This window comes from Rhamphochromis sp. 'chilingali', assembly GCF_963969265.1.
Source record: "Rhamphochromis sp. 'chilingali' genome assembly, chromosome: 18".
Classification (NCBI taxonomy): Eukaryota; Metazoa; Chordata; class Actinopteri; order Cichliformes; family Cichlidae; genus Rhamphochromis; species Rhamphochromis sp. 'chilingali'.
Window position 1 is genome coordinate 23776695 of NC_137945.1, and position 15492 is coordinate 23792186.

Below are 15492 nucleotides of genomic sequence, written 5' to 3' on the forward strand. Positions count from 1 at the left end.
AAGTTACTGCAGGCTGACAAGTCCCTAAAAGATGGCTGCAATACCATCTCACTCCTCTTAGGTTGGTTCAAAGCTATGACAAAACCGCTCAGCCACTGGAAATTATTTTCATATTCATGAAAGAAAAGTGTATAGACTACAGTATAGATGGCAGCAGATTCTCAGTCCAGTAAATCAAATCTGAAAGGTTGAAATATGAATCATCAAATATACAAACAAAAAATAGTACAATAGGAGCTTTATATTCATTCTGATGTATTAGTACTTATTAATTTATATTTTTCGGGTACTATACTGGTACTAATTGTACATAAAATACCCATTATGACTTAGCACCTAATCAATTATGACAAAAGAGGTGTTTTATTTTGAAAGGCGTGACCGGTAGTTTGACGATTCTTTGTCAGTTTCAATTGTAGTCCGGAGAACAGTAGGTGAAAGGGTCGATGCAGGCGTGACTGTGAAAATTTATCATCTGAGGCGCTTCACAGACGGAAGTACAGCCTTGGTAAAGAAAAAACAAAACTCGCTGTTAGTGGGACACACTCTCCTTGACGATGGTGCTTAAACAGTGCCAGTCTCGACTTAAACTTTTTAACTTTAACCACCCAGAAAAGTGGTATGATCCTCAAGACAGAGCTAGCATTTTTGTGCCTGCAGCGACATCGATTTTCGTCAGAGCCTCAGCGTGTTCTCAGTGTAACCTCACTCCGTCATTTAGCAAGTTTGAGAAGACACCGCTGAGATGGAGACGAGCTCCTGGAGTGAACATTACGCATTTGTCTGCTGCGACATGGATGTCCGTGAGAGGTAACAAACAGCGCTTACGCTTACAGTATCAAACAGTCTTTAACTGCATGTCTGCCACTTCAAACGTCGCCACGACCCATAAAAATGGCAGTTTTTAGCTGTGATGACCTAGTTTACATAAAGTGCACAAGTGAACTGGAGCTTCGTTTCTTCCAAAGACCGCAATCATACGTCCTTCAAAACTAGTGATGCGCGAATCATGAACGAATCGTTCAATACTCGAGAATCACTTTACTGACTCATGAATCATGATTCACAAGCCCAACTGACTCACTGACTCATCCCTGTTGCTGTTAGCAGCAATGTATCTAGCTCATAATTAAAATTGTGGAGAAAAACACAACATCCAGTATCGTAACAAAAAAATTTCTGCTCTGAACTGGAAGAAAAAACCCTGAGTAGAAGCTCACATCAAGAAAATAGCTCCTCGGTTCACAGTAGCATCGCTCTGCTAACATGCTAACAGCACATTTGAGCTACTCACCCCCTCCCTCCTGTGCTGAATCATAGAGCAAACGAATCACTCAGGACTTGCTCCCTCCCTCCCTCCTGTGCTGAATCGTAAGCGAATCACTCAGGACTCGCTCACCCCCTCCCCCCTGTGCTGAATCATAGAGCGAACGAATCACTCACTCACTAACTCCCTCCCTCCTGTGCTGAATCGTAAGCGTAAGCGAATCACTCAGGACTCGCTCACCCCCTCCCCCCTGTGCTGAATCATAGAGCGAACGAATCACTCACTCACTAACCCCCTCCCTCCTGTGCTGAATCGTAAGCGTAAGCGAATCACTCAGGACTCGCTCACCCCCTCCCTCCTGTGCTGAATCGTAAGCGTAAGCGAATTACTCAGGACTCGCTCACCCCCTCCCTCCTGGCTCACAGCTTCTTCTTCTTGGTTGGCAACCAATGTTAAGGCTCATTACCGCCCCCTGGCTCACAGCTCAGTTGACATTTAGATGAGAAAATATATATTTAACACATTTAAGGAAAATACTAATAAAATAAATGTTTATTAAGCAATTTTGATAGGAAATTGCTTAATTTTAGAAATGTTTTTGCTCTTTTTTGCTCTATAAAATAGTTGTTTTCTTTTAGAATCATTCATCTTAGCAGTAGGATTTACATGAAAAGAGAAACAAATTAAGTTTGAGTGAAAATGTACATTTTTTGCACTCTGGTCAACTGACAGTGAATCAAATGACTCAAAACCGATTCACTTTGGTGAGTGACTCATTAAAACTTGATTCAGTAAAAAGAATCGAATTTACCATCACTATTCAAAACCCTCTCACGCGAGACTTTAAATGACTACAGGTACTGTGATTTTGTCATGGTAACTGAGTTACTGTAGCCCATGTGCATGTCAAAATAAAAGTCAACTTGTGGACTGTGATGGTGCTAAACTTTGGCTACCTCCATAATAATTAATTAGTTCGCAGGTGTCTGCAAATCGCATACATCTATATTTTATTCACAGAAAACACTGAAAACATATCAGATGTTTAAACCGAGATGTTTCAATATTTAATGGAAAATATTAGCTCATTTTATGGCAGCAACACATCTAAAAAAAACATGGGATAGTTCCCTGTTCCCTGTGGGACTTGATGATGGAGGGTGAGTAATCCCCCCTCCCTGTCACTCCTTTCTGGACGCTGCTGTCTGTCCCTTGGATGTGGGTGCTTGATGATTTTGCTCCATGTGGCCACTGTGGTCACTGACCTGCTGCCTTGGGGGTGGTAGACAAGGGTGGCTTGGACATCTTCTGCATCTGGGGCTCTGCCAGGTGCTGGGTGGTTCTTGGGCACCATCATTATCAAGTACATTTACATAAGACACATATAATCACTTGCATTCTGTTTTTATTTACATTTTACACAGCATCCTAAATTTTTTGGAAATTGGTTGTGTGTGTGTGTGTGTGTGTGTGTGTGTGTGTGTGTGTGTGTGTGTGTGTGTGTGTGTGTGTGTGTGTGTGTGTGTGTGTGTGAGATTCCAAATGGAACGGTTCATTTCAGATAATAAATAGACTAAAAAAATCAAAAGCTACATACAGCAACCTAAACAAGATGTTAATATTTATGTGTATTCCAGTGTTGAGGTCATTCTAAAATGCTGTGTTTCTTAAAACCTCTGTCAAAGCTTTCCAGTATGATCTAAAACCAGACGTACCAAAGGCTGAAGGCCAGAAGCTGTTCTTTGATACGCATGCAGTGGTGCGACTCCTTGAGGAAAATGGTTAGTTGTTCGATTAAAAAAGCTACAGCATTATATTTCTTTTAAAATAGTAGGTTGCATTGATTTCATTTATAAGAACATATTTTTTTTCTCTTATGAACAGGTTTCACTACATCTCAGTCTGAAGGCATGGTCAGCGTACTGGTGAAGATGACAAACTCTAACATGGATGTCATTTACAGTGACATGATAACCAAAGTGCAGCAGGTGAGACAGCAGTACAATAATGTGCACTGTGTGCAGGCGTTGGTTGTGTTTCCTCTGTGTGTTCACTCACAAGCCTTTTTCTCTGGTCCCGTAAAGGTCAGTGAACCAGGATCGCTGGGTTGGTCATTGTACTATGAAAACACTGACCTGTGTAGTTAAATACAAACAGTGCTTGTGTTCCTAGAAACCTTTGATGTTGGTGTCCGTGATGAGTTACTTTTGAAAATTCATGGCACTGGAATGTCTGATGAGAATAAGGCCGATCTGTGATACAGCTCTCCGTGATCACTCTTACTGGCTCTTTTAACAATGTTAAGACTGATAGTGATATGGGAATATCTTTTTTTTTCTTAATGTTAAAATTTACATCTTATTATAAAATATTGCTCAAAACCCCCCTTTTCTAGCTATAATATAATATAATATTCCACTTCTTATTAAGTCGGTATTAATGTTAAAAAAATTCCATAATCCATATATCGCTGGGATTTCCAAGTGGCAGCCACCATGACATCGCTTGTACATGATTAATAGTTCTTCCTGGACTTCATATCTAAAGGCCTTAGAGTGAGTTGACTGTGAGGCTGGACACTGAGGTAAGAGAAAAGGACTGGTATCATTTGGCTAAGCAGGGAGGTTAAGCTGGAAAGGATGTGCAGCAGGATGGAAGATGGAAGGAGTACTTTGAGAGCTGATGGAAGAAGGAAATGAAAGAGAGGGGAGGATGGATCAGGAAGTGGAGAAGGTTTAGTATGGTGGGTGTAGTTATGAAGATAATGAAGATTGGAGAAGTGGTAGGTCCAGATGACAAACCTGTGGAAATATGGAAATGTCTAGTAACAGATGGCAGTGGACTTTATATCAAGGTTGTTTCACAATTTTGGAGAATGAAAGGGTCACGTGTTGAGCTCTACTAACTACAGAAGGATAGAGTTATTGATCCATACCATGAAGATATGGGAACGAGTTGTTGTAGTTATGTTAGGAAGAATAATAATTTGTTTGTGTTTTCCACTTGCACTGCAGTACTGCTTCATGCTGAGAAAGAGCACTACAGGTGTGATGTTTGCTTTGTTTTGATGGAGAAGTATAGAGGAGGAGGAGTTGCTGCACTTTTTTTGTGGATCTAGAGAAAGCATATGAGGACAAAAATAAGTGCTAAGTCTTGTTATAATTTAATATTTTACATCTTCTGGTATCCACCCATTTATCTTCACTAATTAAGGATTTCTATAGGTTAAACCACTCTTTGCTGTATGTGAATGCTTTGCTCTCCCAGAGCCTTGGTAAAGGCTATAAAGTGAAAGATCAAGGCTATCATATACTTCACATTACCATCTATGGTTTGATATCGGTGTGTTAATTAAATCCCCACCACATGCTGTGCTTGTCAAAGCCACAGCGGCAATAACTTTTCTAAAAGCTCTGACTTTAGTGTGTTCCACTCGCACTACAGTACTTTATTTTTATCGTGAACCCTCTAACGTTTTGTGCGATCTTGGCAGGAGATCATGTTGCAGCGTGTGATGTCTCAAATAGCCGCTGTAAAGAAGGACATGGTGATCCTTGAGAAGAGCGAGTTCTCTGCTCTGCTGGCAGAAAATGAGGTAAATGTTTTTTTCGGAGTTGTTTTAAGAAGAAAAATTATTTGTTCGATAAAGATCACTTACTGCAGTGACAGTGTATCACGTTTGACTTGATCGTTTCGTCTGTCAGTAGTAGAAACAGGGATGACTGCACAGTGTGTTTGTGCCAACGATTTCCTTCCACTTAATCTGACTGTGTCAGTGTTTTGCCCTTTCTCCCAGAAACTCAAGGTCCAGTTGCTCCAGCTCAAGGTCCAACTAGCTGTAAGTGATTACTGTGAATGTATTAACCTTCATGAATAGCATTTTCCCATTCCTTGATCGTATTTGATTTATCTTAACTTGGTTGAAATCTCCATTTAGAAAAATGTTTTGACTTTCTTTTGTGTGTCTCTTTTTTACAACGTTGCAGGATGAAATGAAAAAAGTGCAGTCAGACAATATGTTGGATATGAATTTGGAGAAAAGCCAAGTGAAAGAATTGGTACGTGTTTGAGGAGATCAGTTCAATTATTGTTTGGAAAAAAATGACTGAATTTAAAACTACACGACTTTATTGTTCCCACATGAAGTTCTGCCTATAATTATGTTTGCATTTTATGCCATGGTGTCACAGTTACACAAACATTGCCTGCATTTATTTTTACATGTGCAAAGGAGCGTTTACCAATGTCGTATCACAAAAGGTGTCATGAAATCACATTTTATTTTCAGAGAGCAGAGCATGAGAAGAAACTTCTAGAAACACGAACTGAGATTATGGAAATGGTTTGTATACATGCATTTGGGTTTATAGCACACTGCATTCAGTCATTTATTTCTATTCTCCATTAAAGGTTTTTAATGCTTGCTTTTAATTTATCATGGGTCTTTATCGCCTTGCCTTTTTTACAGACTGCAGAACAGGAGCGCTATTTGACTCAGACAAACATGAAAATAGACACAGAAGTGGCTGGATTGAAAACCATGTTGGAGTCTCATAAACTGGATACTATAAAATACCTTGCAGGTACACATGCATGTTAAATATGGGTTGTAGTTACACGTTCTATCTTTTATTTTCTTACAGATACAGCTGGTACAAATAATTGCATGTGATATTTTTTTTTCTCTTGCAGGTTCAGTGTTTACGTGCCTCACTGTGGTCTTGGGTTTTTATCGTGTTTGGATGTAATCAGGACTTTGATCATTGACTTTGATAATACTTGAATTGTTACTGCATCCTCTGAATGTGCTATGATTTGTTATTTCCCGGGCAGTGGTGATCTTTTTTACAAGTAGAACTTATGGAAGGACCAGCTCCTTCACCGATCACTCGTGGAAGTTATTTGATAAATACATTCATTCATCAAAAATTTCTACCGCACCACCCAGACAGTTTTTTAATTAAATTTTTATTGTCTTGTTTTATGGCTTCTGGAACCAAGTTGACAATTCACTTAGTAATTTTAAATACTGGAGAGAACATAATATTAATACTGAGGCACAAAGATTTTTGTACTTTTTTTTTTTTTTTGTCGTTTTCAGAAATATGTGAAAGATTCTGGGACAAATATTACGTGTTATTTAAATAAAATGTATTATCAATAAATGTAAGATTGATCTAGCTGTTGTCTGTGAGGTTTGTGCTTTTAGTACAGGTGGGCAGTGAAGTGAAGGAAGCTTGAGCTGCTTTCCTTTCCATTTTCAAAATCTATCAGTACTCCTTGAGCATTACAATAATGGGAAACCTATATGTCTGCAACTCAGTCATCTAGAATTGAGAGTTGTAGGAGTGATAGCAGAGAGATTTTTGATGAGGTTGTGAATACCGGACGAGCGAAACAAAAAGTATTTTCTTAATCGTGCCAGGCGAAGTTTATTTTGAAAAACATTTGACCCGGAAGTCATTCCCTCAGCAGAAAGGATGGAGTATCATATTGACACGTGTGTAGCTGTAAAGTGAACATTTATAAGTCCACAAGTAACTCCATGACTCTGAGTTGTGAGTATACGTTGTGTAGCCCTACAAATACACAACCTGACAGATTAGAAATAGCACTTAGTTTGTTTAGAGGCTCCGCGGACACCTATAGGGAATCTAGCTCCAGCTAAGCTAGCAGACAGCTAAACTACATTTTCCGCACTATGTGCTGTTTTTCAGTGTTATGACTTTCGTTAACGTCTGTCAGATTTTCATTTAAAATATCTGGGTTGCTGAATCCAGTTTACTGTGTTTCTACACGCATTTCTACGGGTTCACAGCACAGACATGGCTGGTGCGTTTAGCAGCAGCTCGGAAACTGTAATTCAGCGTGTGGTGGGAGTTGCAGTGAAGACGAGCACACCTGCGGATGACCTGGAAAAGTTTTATCAGATTAAAAAAACCTGCGACTTCATCAGTGAGCATCAGTTTGAAAAGGTAAGGAGGAGCAACATTTTACTTTCTTAGATGTCACTCACCTTTGTTTACAAAAGCATTTATGGCCTAGTAGCCAAATATTCTTAATATGTCTTGTTTTAATTAAAAGCAACTGCAGTTTAAAAATATAAAACAGTGCCTAATTTATACTTTATTTATTAATTATTATTACATTGGTTGCCGTGTGTGCAGGTAGCTCTGCAGTTTCCCGATGAGCTGTTGGTGGATTCAGTTGCAGTGGCAGAAGAGATCGAGAGAAACACTAATGCCAAGTCATACATTTTGGGTGATACATCCTATGGAAGGTAACACAGTAGATTTAAGAAATCATTGCTTTAATGCACTCATGCAACACTGTTTTTTTTAATGGTTTTGAGTCATCAAGTAAAGTTGGGTTTTAAAATTGGTGGCAGGTTGCATTCACTGATATTTTTGACAAACTTGTCAACATCTCCAGACCTGTCAGACTTTGGATTCAAAATCTCAGCTCTGTTTTTCAGTACATGAGAATATTTACTGGGAGTTTTATTTTGATATAAAAGAAGCATTCGGTGTTATATAAAACAGTGTGCAAGGAAATTCCTCATCTAGTAAGGGTGTTAACTTATTTAACACTTTTGTTGAACTCTCATGTGCAGTTGCTGTGTGGATGAGGTCGCTGCAGAACACGTTGGCGCTGACTGCATTGTGCACTATGGCAGTGCTTGCCTTAGCCCATCCAGAAGGCTGCCCTTGTTATACATCTTTGAGCAAAGAGCAGTAGATGTGGAGAAGTGTGCCTCCTCCTTCAGAGAACTCTACCCTGACAGACACAGTCACATAATCATCCTCTATGATGTCAACTATGCTCATGCCATTAGTAAGTTTGCAGTCACCTTGAAAAGTTTGTGTGATCCTTCGAATTACTATGTCTCAACACAGATTTTTGTGTTTCGATCAGTCCCATCTGTCCACAGATATTTACCAGTATACATTTTTATTTTTTTTCCTCCCTCAGATGGTCTTTTGGCTCTACTGTCACCAGAGTATCCAAACCTTGTTGCATCTGAAATTGTTGTTGAAGGGGAGCAGTGTTACAGTCATGGGCAGATTAAAAGACAAGATGATGACGCCCGTCTCTCTGACCAAGACGATGGCCAGGTCATCTATCAGTTTGGACGTCAGTTCACCTTGAAAAGCAGTTTAAGCGTCACGGACTGCAGTATGTTTTATGTGGGCCAGGAGGGAGCGACCCTGCGAAACTTCATGATGACTTGGAATCGGTGCTCGTTTTGCTCTTTTGACCCTGTGACAGCGAAGGGGCAGGTCGAGTCTATAAGCATCAGCCGCGCTCTGATGAAGAGATACTATGCTATAGAAAGGGCCAAGGATGCCAATGTGGTCGGCATCCTGGTTGGGACTCTGGGGGTTGCCGATTACCTCTCTATCATTGAGCAGCTGAAAGAGACCATCAAGAGAGCTGGCAAGAAGAGCTACATGTTTGCCATGGGGAAGCTGAACGTACCCAAACTGGCAAACTTTCTTGAAATTGACATCTTTGTTTTAATTGCATGTCCAGAGAGCTCACTTTTGGACTCAAGGGGGTTTTTAAAACCTGTAGTGACGCCGTTTGAGATGGAGGTGGCCTGCAACAGGAAGAGGGAATGGTCAGAGGAATATGTCACAGACTTCCGACATCTCCTGCCAGGTGCGATTGGGAGTTTTTCACATCAGCTTTTCTTAAATGAACTCTCTTAAAGTTCTGTATTAATGTTAAGGATGTTAATGGTGTTGTCTATATGGCTTCGTAGTGTAGTGGTTTACGTGTTCTCCAAACAAGCAAAAGAGCCCAGGTTTAATCTAGAGAGTAGACGCAAATCTGCAAAATCAAACATGCGGCCATTACCCTTCAGGAAATGTTTCTATATGTCTGTTATCAGTTGTGTAATGTAGTTTCATTTTGCCACGTCTAACCTTTTTCTTCCCAAACTTGCTGTAGGTGGACAGAGTCACGTACCTTTGGCTGATCAGCAGGACGAGGAGGATGAAAGTGACGTTTCATTAATCACTGGTGCTCTGCGAAGCCACAATCTCCTGAGCAGTGAGCCTACAGAGCCGGCCTATGGGTCCTCTGTGGTCTTGAGGAACCAGACGCTGACCGTAGCAAACACAAACTCAGCTGGTATGACAGTGTGCTCCACCTAATCAACATGCGTGAATTCCTATACAAAAGTAGACGCTTATGAATATCTTGTATTACACTACAAGTGTTTATTTATTCATTTTATTATTATTTTTTTCCAGCATCTTTTCTTGCAGGTCGAAGCTGGATCGGTTTAGAGCAGAAGCTGGGAGAGACACCTGTGGTGAAAGCAGTAGAGGGCAGGAGAGGCATAGCTATAGCCTACGAGGAGGAAGGAACATCGTCGTGATCATTTTTACCAATAATCCACAATGTCTTTGGTAAATTAATAAATAACCTATCAATGTACCAAATGTATAGCATATAAGCTGTATTTACTGGAAGAAGAATGTGATTATTAAATGTTTTTTTTATTAACATCAGTACCAGGCGGTGGTAGTTTTAATACTGCATTACTTAAATTATAGGAATCTGTGATTCAGTGATTACAGTATTATGACATCATAACCAGACCAAAGGTTGTTACTCTGAACCAGGAAATGACTGAAATGTATTTTGATCTCTGAGTGTTAGAAAAAAATAGCCCAAGTGTCAGATGACCACTCATCTTAAATTATTCACGCAACTTGGAGGAAATTGGCCTTGTATGAAGTGGAAATGTATTAAGTATAAAAATGCACTTTTCAAATCTTATGACCTCTACGCTGACCCTGGGTTTGAGCTTTATAGCAGAAGGAAATTGTAACACTGCAAAGAAAAGAAAACAATTTGCTGAACGTATTAAAATATCCCACAGTTCATATTTTTCATTTTCTTTAGCAAAATAAGTAAAATGCATATAACCTTTGCATTTCATGTGTTTATTTGCTTTACATTGTTAAATAAGAGTGTTGTGCAAAAGTGTGGAGCCGCCCCTCATTTCTGTATTTTACTAGGAAAATGAAGAATTATTGCTTAAGACCCCTTTAAGAAATTACAAGAAAGTCTGGCTCCATAGAAAAAATAAGGGGTGTCTTAAGACTTTTGCACAACATTGTACACATAATGTTCTGGAGAATTAATGAAACTGACTCCATGCTGCAACATCCTACATACCTGTGATATCTGGACCAGGCCTGTCAGGATGACCTCAAAATAAATGCAGTCCTGTTTTTTTATGTTTTTTCTAATATAAAGTTTGATAGTAAGTCTTTATATAGTGCTCTTTTTAAATTGTTACATAATGAAGAAAGGTGAAATTCATATGAAGCCACATAAATGCAAAGATACAGACTTAAAATTTTTGACTAAAAGTCATTTAAATAATGTACATAAGTGGAAATTGTAACATTTTAAGCATTTATAATCAGCTATTGTAATCATCATATTTGGACTTGGTATATCAAAAGAAGTGGCACATTTTATCACCAAAGCAAACAACTTTTGAAAAGTTGTTAATCAGTGTTTTCAGCTTTTATAACAGATTAGCAAACCTGGCCATAAATCACTGGCCATTCGCAGGAACTTCTTCCACAAAGGATGCAGGGAATATCCCAGTATTCCCGTTACACTGCCCTTCCAACCAGTCTTGGTTAACTGAAGATGAACAAATTGTGAATTAGAATCATATATTCCATCAAATTGTAGAGTTTCTGTATGTTTGACGTATAAAAGAATGAAGCTTCACTTTTAGAGAGCAGTTTGATTTTATCCCCTTGCTGAAAATTCAGATCCTCGGGATTTGATGACTCGTAGGAGTGAAGTGCCACCAGGTGAATCTCCTCCTGAAATCCCCAAAGATCCACAATGGTTATCAGTGTAGACGGAAATTATAACAGGAGTGCAAAAACAAAAAGATACTAAAACTACGTCAGTATCGCTAATACTGGGAATATTGCTGTTGTTACTATAACAACAGCAATAACATGGCAATAGATGGTTGCTCTCTTACCTCCTTGGTGTTACACCACAAAGTGACACGCCCACCGCTGGCACGGCTCCACAGCTCCTCCATTTCTGTGTTGGCACTGATTACACTTTGTTCACTTGCCTCAGAGGTTAAACTAAACCCAGTAAAGGTATTCAGTTGTAAGTACAAACAATGCATACCAAACATTCTTGTTTTCTTAATTATGCACTCTACCTCAAGGTGATTGCAGAAGAAGGAAGATTCAGTTTCCTGCTGATTTTCTCAATCAGCATCGTGTAGGGTGACCCACACGGGACTGAGACGACAAAGTTGAAATTGAAATGCACTTTGACGATACATGAATTGTCTGTGGACTGTTTTTCCTGGAAATGATGAGAGGAAATAAAAGAACTTAAAATAACAGCCAGAATTAAACATCTCAGTACTTCTCATTTTCTTTGCGTTGGCATACCTGTCGCTGACGATTTCCACTAGTGACTTCACTTGGAGTAAGACCTTACATAAAGAAAATATGGAAAATTAGATTTTTCACATAAGGCTCAGATATCATTCGAAAATCCTCATTTAATTTTTGTATCCTGTACCAGAAAAGCCAACCTTGTATCCTTTCAGGTCTGGTGGGTGGCTGTCGGCTTGGAGGCGGAGTTATTCCCTGTTTATAGTTGTTCCCATTCAAAATAAAGAAAAGTAAAGACTGTGTTATTTTAAAAGCTTGGAAAGGAAACTACAATGTTTTAAGCGCTGACATTACCAGAGTCATTGATTATGACACCAACAATTGAGAATAATGACAAATAAATGCTTACCTTGTTTTTGTTAGAAGCTAAGGAGATTTCCAAACGTTCCAGATAGTTGTAAGGAACAAGCCCCCTCTGTGAAAGACATCACAGCCATGTTTACTCTCAGCAGACACCAGCAATGCATTAATTGTGTGATAAAAGTACATGATATGAATGCTGGCTTTAGTGCATAAAAACAACACAGTGTACTGGTGTTAAAATTTGTACAATAAGTGGCAGATGTGGAGATCTTACTCTTTCATTGAAGACCACATTTGCCCAGTTGTCAGCACCCTTCTGCAACACAAACACAATATTGCCCGGCACTACAGCCAGCTCATCACTGGTCTCAGGAATAAACTCAAAGAGCACAGTGTGCGGTTCTCCTTCCAACACCCTGTAAACACAAGAAATGTCCACATAGCATCAAGAGTGAATCCTCCCTTAGTTTTGCTGCAATAGGTGTAGGCTTCTGGGGGATTCCCATGATGCATTGAGTATTTCTTCTTCTCACTAACTATGTGTTAATGCACCTCTCTGCACTGAATCATACTTGTTATGAATCTCTGGCTCTCTTCCACAGCACGTCTTTTATCCTGTCTTCCTTCTCTCACCCCGCCCCTCCCTGAGCCTGGTTCTGCCGGAGGTTTCTTCCAGTTAAAAGGGAGTTTTTCCTTCCCACTGTCGCCAGAGTGCTTGTTCATAGGGGGTCATATGATTGGTGGGTTTTTCTCTGTATGTATTGTTGTAGGGTCTACCTTACAATATAAAACACATTGAGGCGACTGTTGTTGTGTAAACCTGAATGGAATTGAAGTGAAATTGAAGAGACATAAGACACAAAGGTTAAAGTTGCCACTATTCTGTGTAACGGTACATGTCTATTTTCAGGTTTTAATTATTAAACCTACACTCTGAGTCCCATTTTTCTCTTTGTGGAAAGCACAGTTTCATAGATATGTCTCATGCTTTCCCACATTTTGTATTTGTACGTTGTAAACATGTATAGTGGCGAATCCACATATCACAAAAACTTGCCACCTACAACATCATTAAATACTAAAATCATTTCTGTTTAAAGAGTTTCAAATCGGCATGGATCCAAAGTGACTATCATACCTCAGAACCTCAGGCTCTTTTGGACGAGTTGGACCATCTTGCACCTATCAAATAAAAAAAAAACACAGTCCATCACAGACATGGCAACACACAGGGGTATGTAAAGGTTCAGTCTATCATCAAACTGTAAAGTTTTATAGCCAATAAAAGCCAGCGTGTCACCTGAGGCTGCAATGGGGCAAATCCAGAGAACTCATCTTGAGGAACAACAGAGGCAACGACCTGATGATAACGGGGGGAAAGTGGCTTATAGATATCACTCAACAATAATTTCTCCTCTATATATTTATATATATATATATATGCGTGTGTGTGTGTGTGTGTGTGTGTGTGTGTGTGTGTGTGTGTGTGTGTGTGTGTGTGTGTGTGTGTGTGTGTGTGTGTGTAGAGATGCTGACTTTTGATAACTTTATAATCACACTAGATTAGATAAAACAGGCTGGGTAATGAGTCACCTTTGCTTTGCCCAGGTAGTCTTTCTTCTCCAGCTCTGCAACATAGTGCTTATTTGGTTTAAACATCTCTTTTGATTGGAACTCGACCAGTTTGAAAAGTTTCTGCTTCTGTTGGTGAAATTTCAGTGTGAGTGACACTTAAAGTCATGTGCATATCATTATCCTGTCACCTGATTTAAAGCAAAATTAGAATAAACCATATCAACTTACCAAATATAGGTTAATGGAATGAAGAAACTACTACATTTGATATCATAAATATAATCACATTTAAATGGGTTGACAAAAGTGATTGTATCACAACTCACTAGGATTGATTGCAGAGCTTTGTCGATGATATTAAACCTGGCCTCTGTCTTGTAGTTAAGAGCCTTCGTGAGGTGTTCCTGGGCCTTTTCCCAGTTACCCAGCTCAGCTTCAACCAGGGCCATATTGTGGAGAACCTGTGGAGACATTGTTAAGCTTGTGTCCTTGGCCAGGAAAAAAGAATGCTAAGTTGTATTATGAATGAACAGCTCATAACATCAAATGAATTATTTAGGTGTAATGTTCAGGATTAATAATAGAATCAAGAATACTCACATCACAAGCATATAGTATGTATCTGAGACCAAGCGCTTTGTAATCTATCAGCTGGTTGCCCCTGAGTGTTTTAAAGGTTTTCTGGAAGTCCGCTAAACTCTCCTCATACCTTTATGTAGAGACAATAAAGTTAAAACATTTGCATATGATATACTATTAAGCATTTTTAAATCACAACATTAAACATAAAAAAAAAATATGGTCCTTTTTTTAAAAAAAAAGAAAGAAAGAAAAAAGACAGGTGTGTCTTGCCTCTTCTTTTTGTAAAAAGTGATTCCTCTTTGAAAGAAGGCAATGGCCAAATGTTCATCCTTGCGTATGCTGCAATCAAACGCCTGAGAAACAAAGAAACTGTCACTTCCTCTAGAAAACATGGTAAGGTCTACTTCTCCTTTCTCAGTGACTTGCGCTTTCAGGCAGCATATCGGAGAATTGTATTTCAGCAACTATCAAAAGAGTTTCTTGTTTGGACTAATTTGCTGATACGACAGCTGTTAATATTTGTGTGTTTATGCTTCAGCCTGCAGATCAGACATACCTTTTCAGCAGCATCAAAGTCTTGGTCAAGAAGATGGAGACAGCCAATGTCAAAATAAATTTTGGAGTTTGGTTCCTGAATACCCAAGAAAATCTCAAGTGCTTTGGAGAAATCTTGTCTGTTGACGCAAGTTACCGCCTCATCCCACTGGCGCAGAGTGTCCACAAAAGACATGTTGGCAGGTTTGGAGTATACTGAGCTATAGACCACAGTAAGGAAGTTCCTCTGATTTGTACCATTGAGAAGAGGAAGTGTGATGAAAGTCATTGTTGGTGTATATAAATAACACATTACCACCAGGTCTTAAAGCTAAAGGGTTGTCCCCTTTTTCCCAATGTGATGTTACATGACAATTCATTATTTGTGTTTGGTGTTTAAATAAAGCTAATCTGATTTTGTTATACTTTCCCATCACCAGATATGTCATACGTGTGATGTTTAGCCATAGATTTCCTCTACCAGGAATGTTGACAGACAGGGTGTAGGGAATGTGATTGCACAAGAACAACTTAATGATGTGTCATTAAACAAGGATAAGATAAGAAGAAAGACTGAAAGTAATAGGGTTATATATTTATTTGTTTATTTATTTATTGAATCACGATTTGCAGCACCAGGTAAAAACACTTTGAAACAGGCAGTTGGTATTCTTTTTGTTGTCTTTTAGTTATCAGAAACAACTACAACTTCCGGCTTAATGTTTTTAAAAACGATAGTGACCTACTAGTACAAGCTTTGCACTCTAG

The 15492-nt window shown here is 39.1% G+C and overlaps 3 protein-coding genes across 4 annotated transcripts; 2 read left to right on the top strand and 1 right to left on the bottom strand.

The window, feature by feature from the left end:
- The first annotated feature begins 426 nt into the window (after positions 1–426).
- mcur1 (mitochondrial calcium uniporter regulator 1) lies at positions 427–6431 on the top strand. The gene is made up of 9 exons (XM_080865740.1): positions 427–810; positions 2953–3048; positions 3152–3255; positions 4761–4862; positions 5064–5105; positions 5254–5325; positions 5556–5609; positions 5736–5850; positions 5960–6431. The coding sequence occupies exons 1-9, from the start codon at positions 558–560 to the stop codon at positions 6013–6015; spliced, it is 894 nt and encodes a 297-aa protein (XP_080721866.1). The 5' UTR covers positions 427–557; the 3' UTR covers positions 6016–6431.
- A 273-nt stretch (positions 6432–6704) lies between these two features.
- On the top strand, positions 6705–9786 carry dph2 (diphthamide biosynthesis 2). Of its 2 annotated transcripts, XM_080865739.1 has the most exons (7): positions 6705–6825; positions 7086–7242; positions 7435–7547; positions 7881–8101; positions 8240–8929; positions 9221–9403; positions 9526–9786. In XM_080865739.1, exons 2-7 carry the CDS (start codon positions 7093–7095, stop codon positions 9651–9653), a joined length of 1485 nt encoding a protein of 494 aa, XP_080721865.1. In that variant the 5' UTR covers positions 6705–6825; positions 7086–7092; the 3' UTR covers positions 9654–9786. The 2 variants fall into 2 exon arrangements, with proteins under 2 accessions (XP_080721865.1, XP_080721864.1); XM_080865738.1 differs by having other exon boundaries at positions 6718–7242.
- Positions 9787–10316: 530 nt separating this feature from the next.
- On the bottom strand, positions 10317–15056 carry ncf2 (neutrophil cytosolic factor 2). Its single transcript, XM_080865737.1, has 15 exons — positions 14747–15056; positions 14461–14543; positions 14209–14317; positions 13935–14069; positions 13627–13734; positions 13334–13393; positions 13172–13215; positions 12308–12449; positions 12080–12145; positions 11871–11925; positions 11725–11768; positions 11487–11635; positions 11295–11406; positions 11031–11127; positions 10317–10939 (listed from the first exon to the last, which is right to left on the bottom strand). Exons 1-15 carry the CDS (start codon positions 15035–15037, stop codon positions 10848–10850), a joined length of 1587 nt encoding a protein of 528 aa, XP_080721863.1. The 5' UTR covers positions 15038–15056; the 3' UTR covers positions 10317–10847.
- Between the last annotated feature and the right edge of the window lie 436 nt (positions 15057–15492).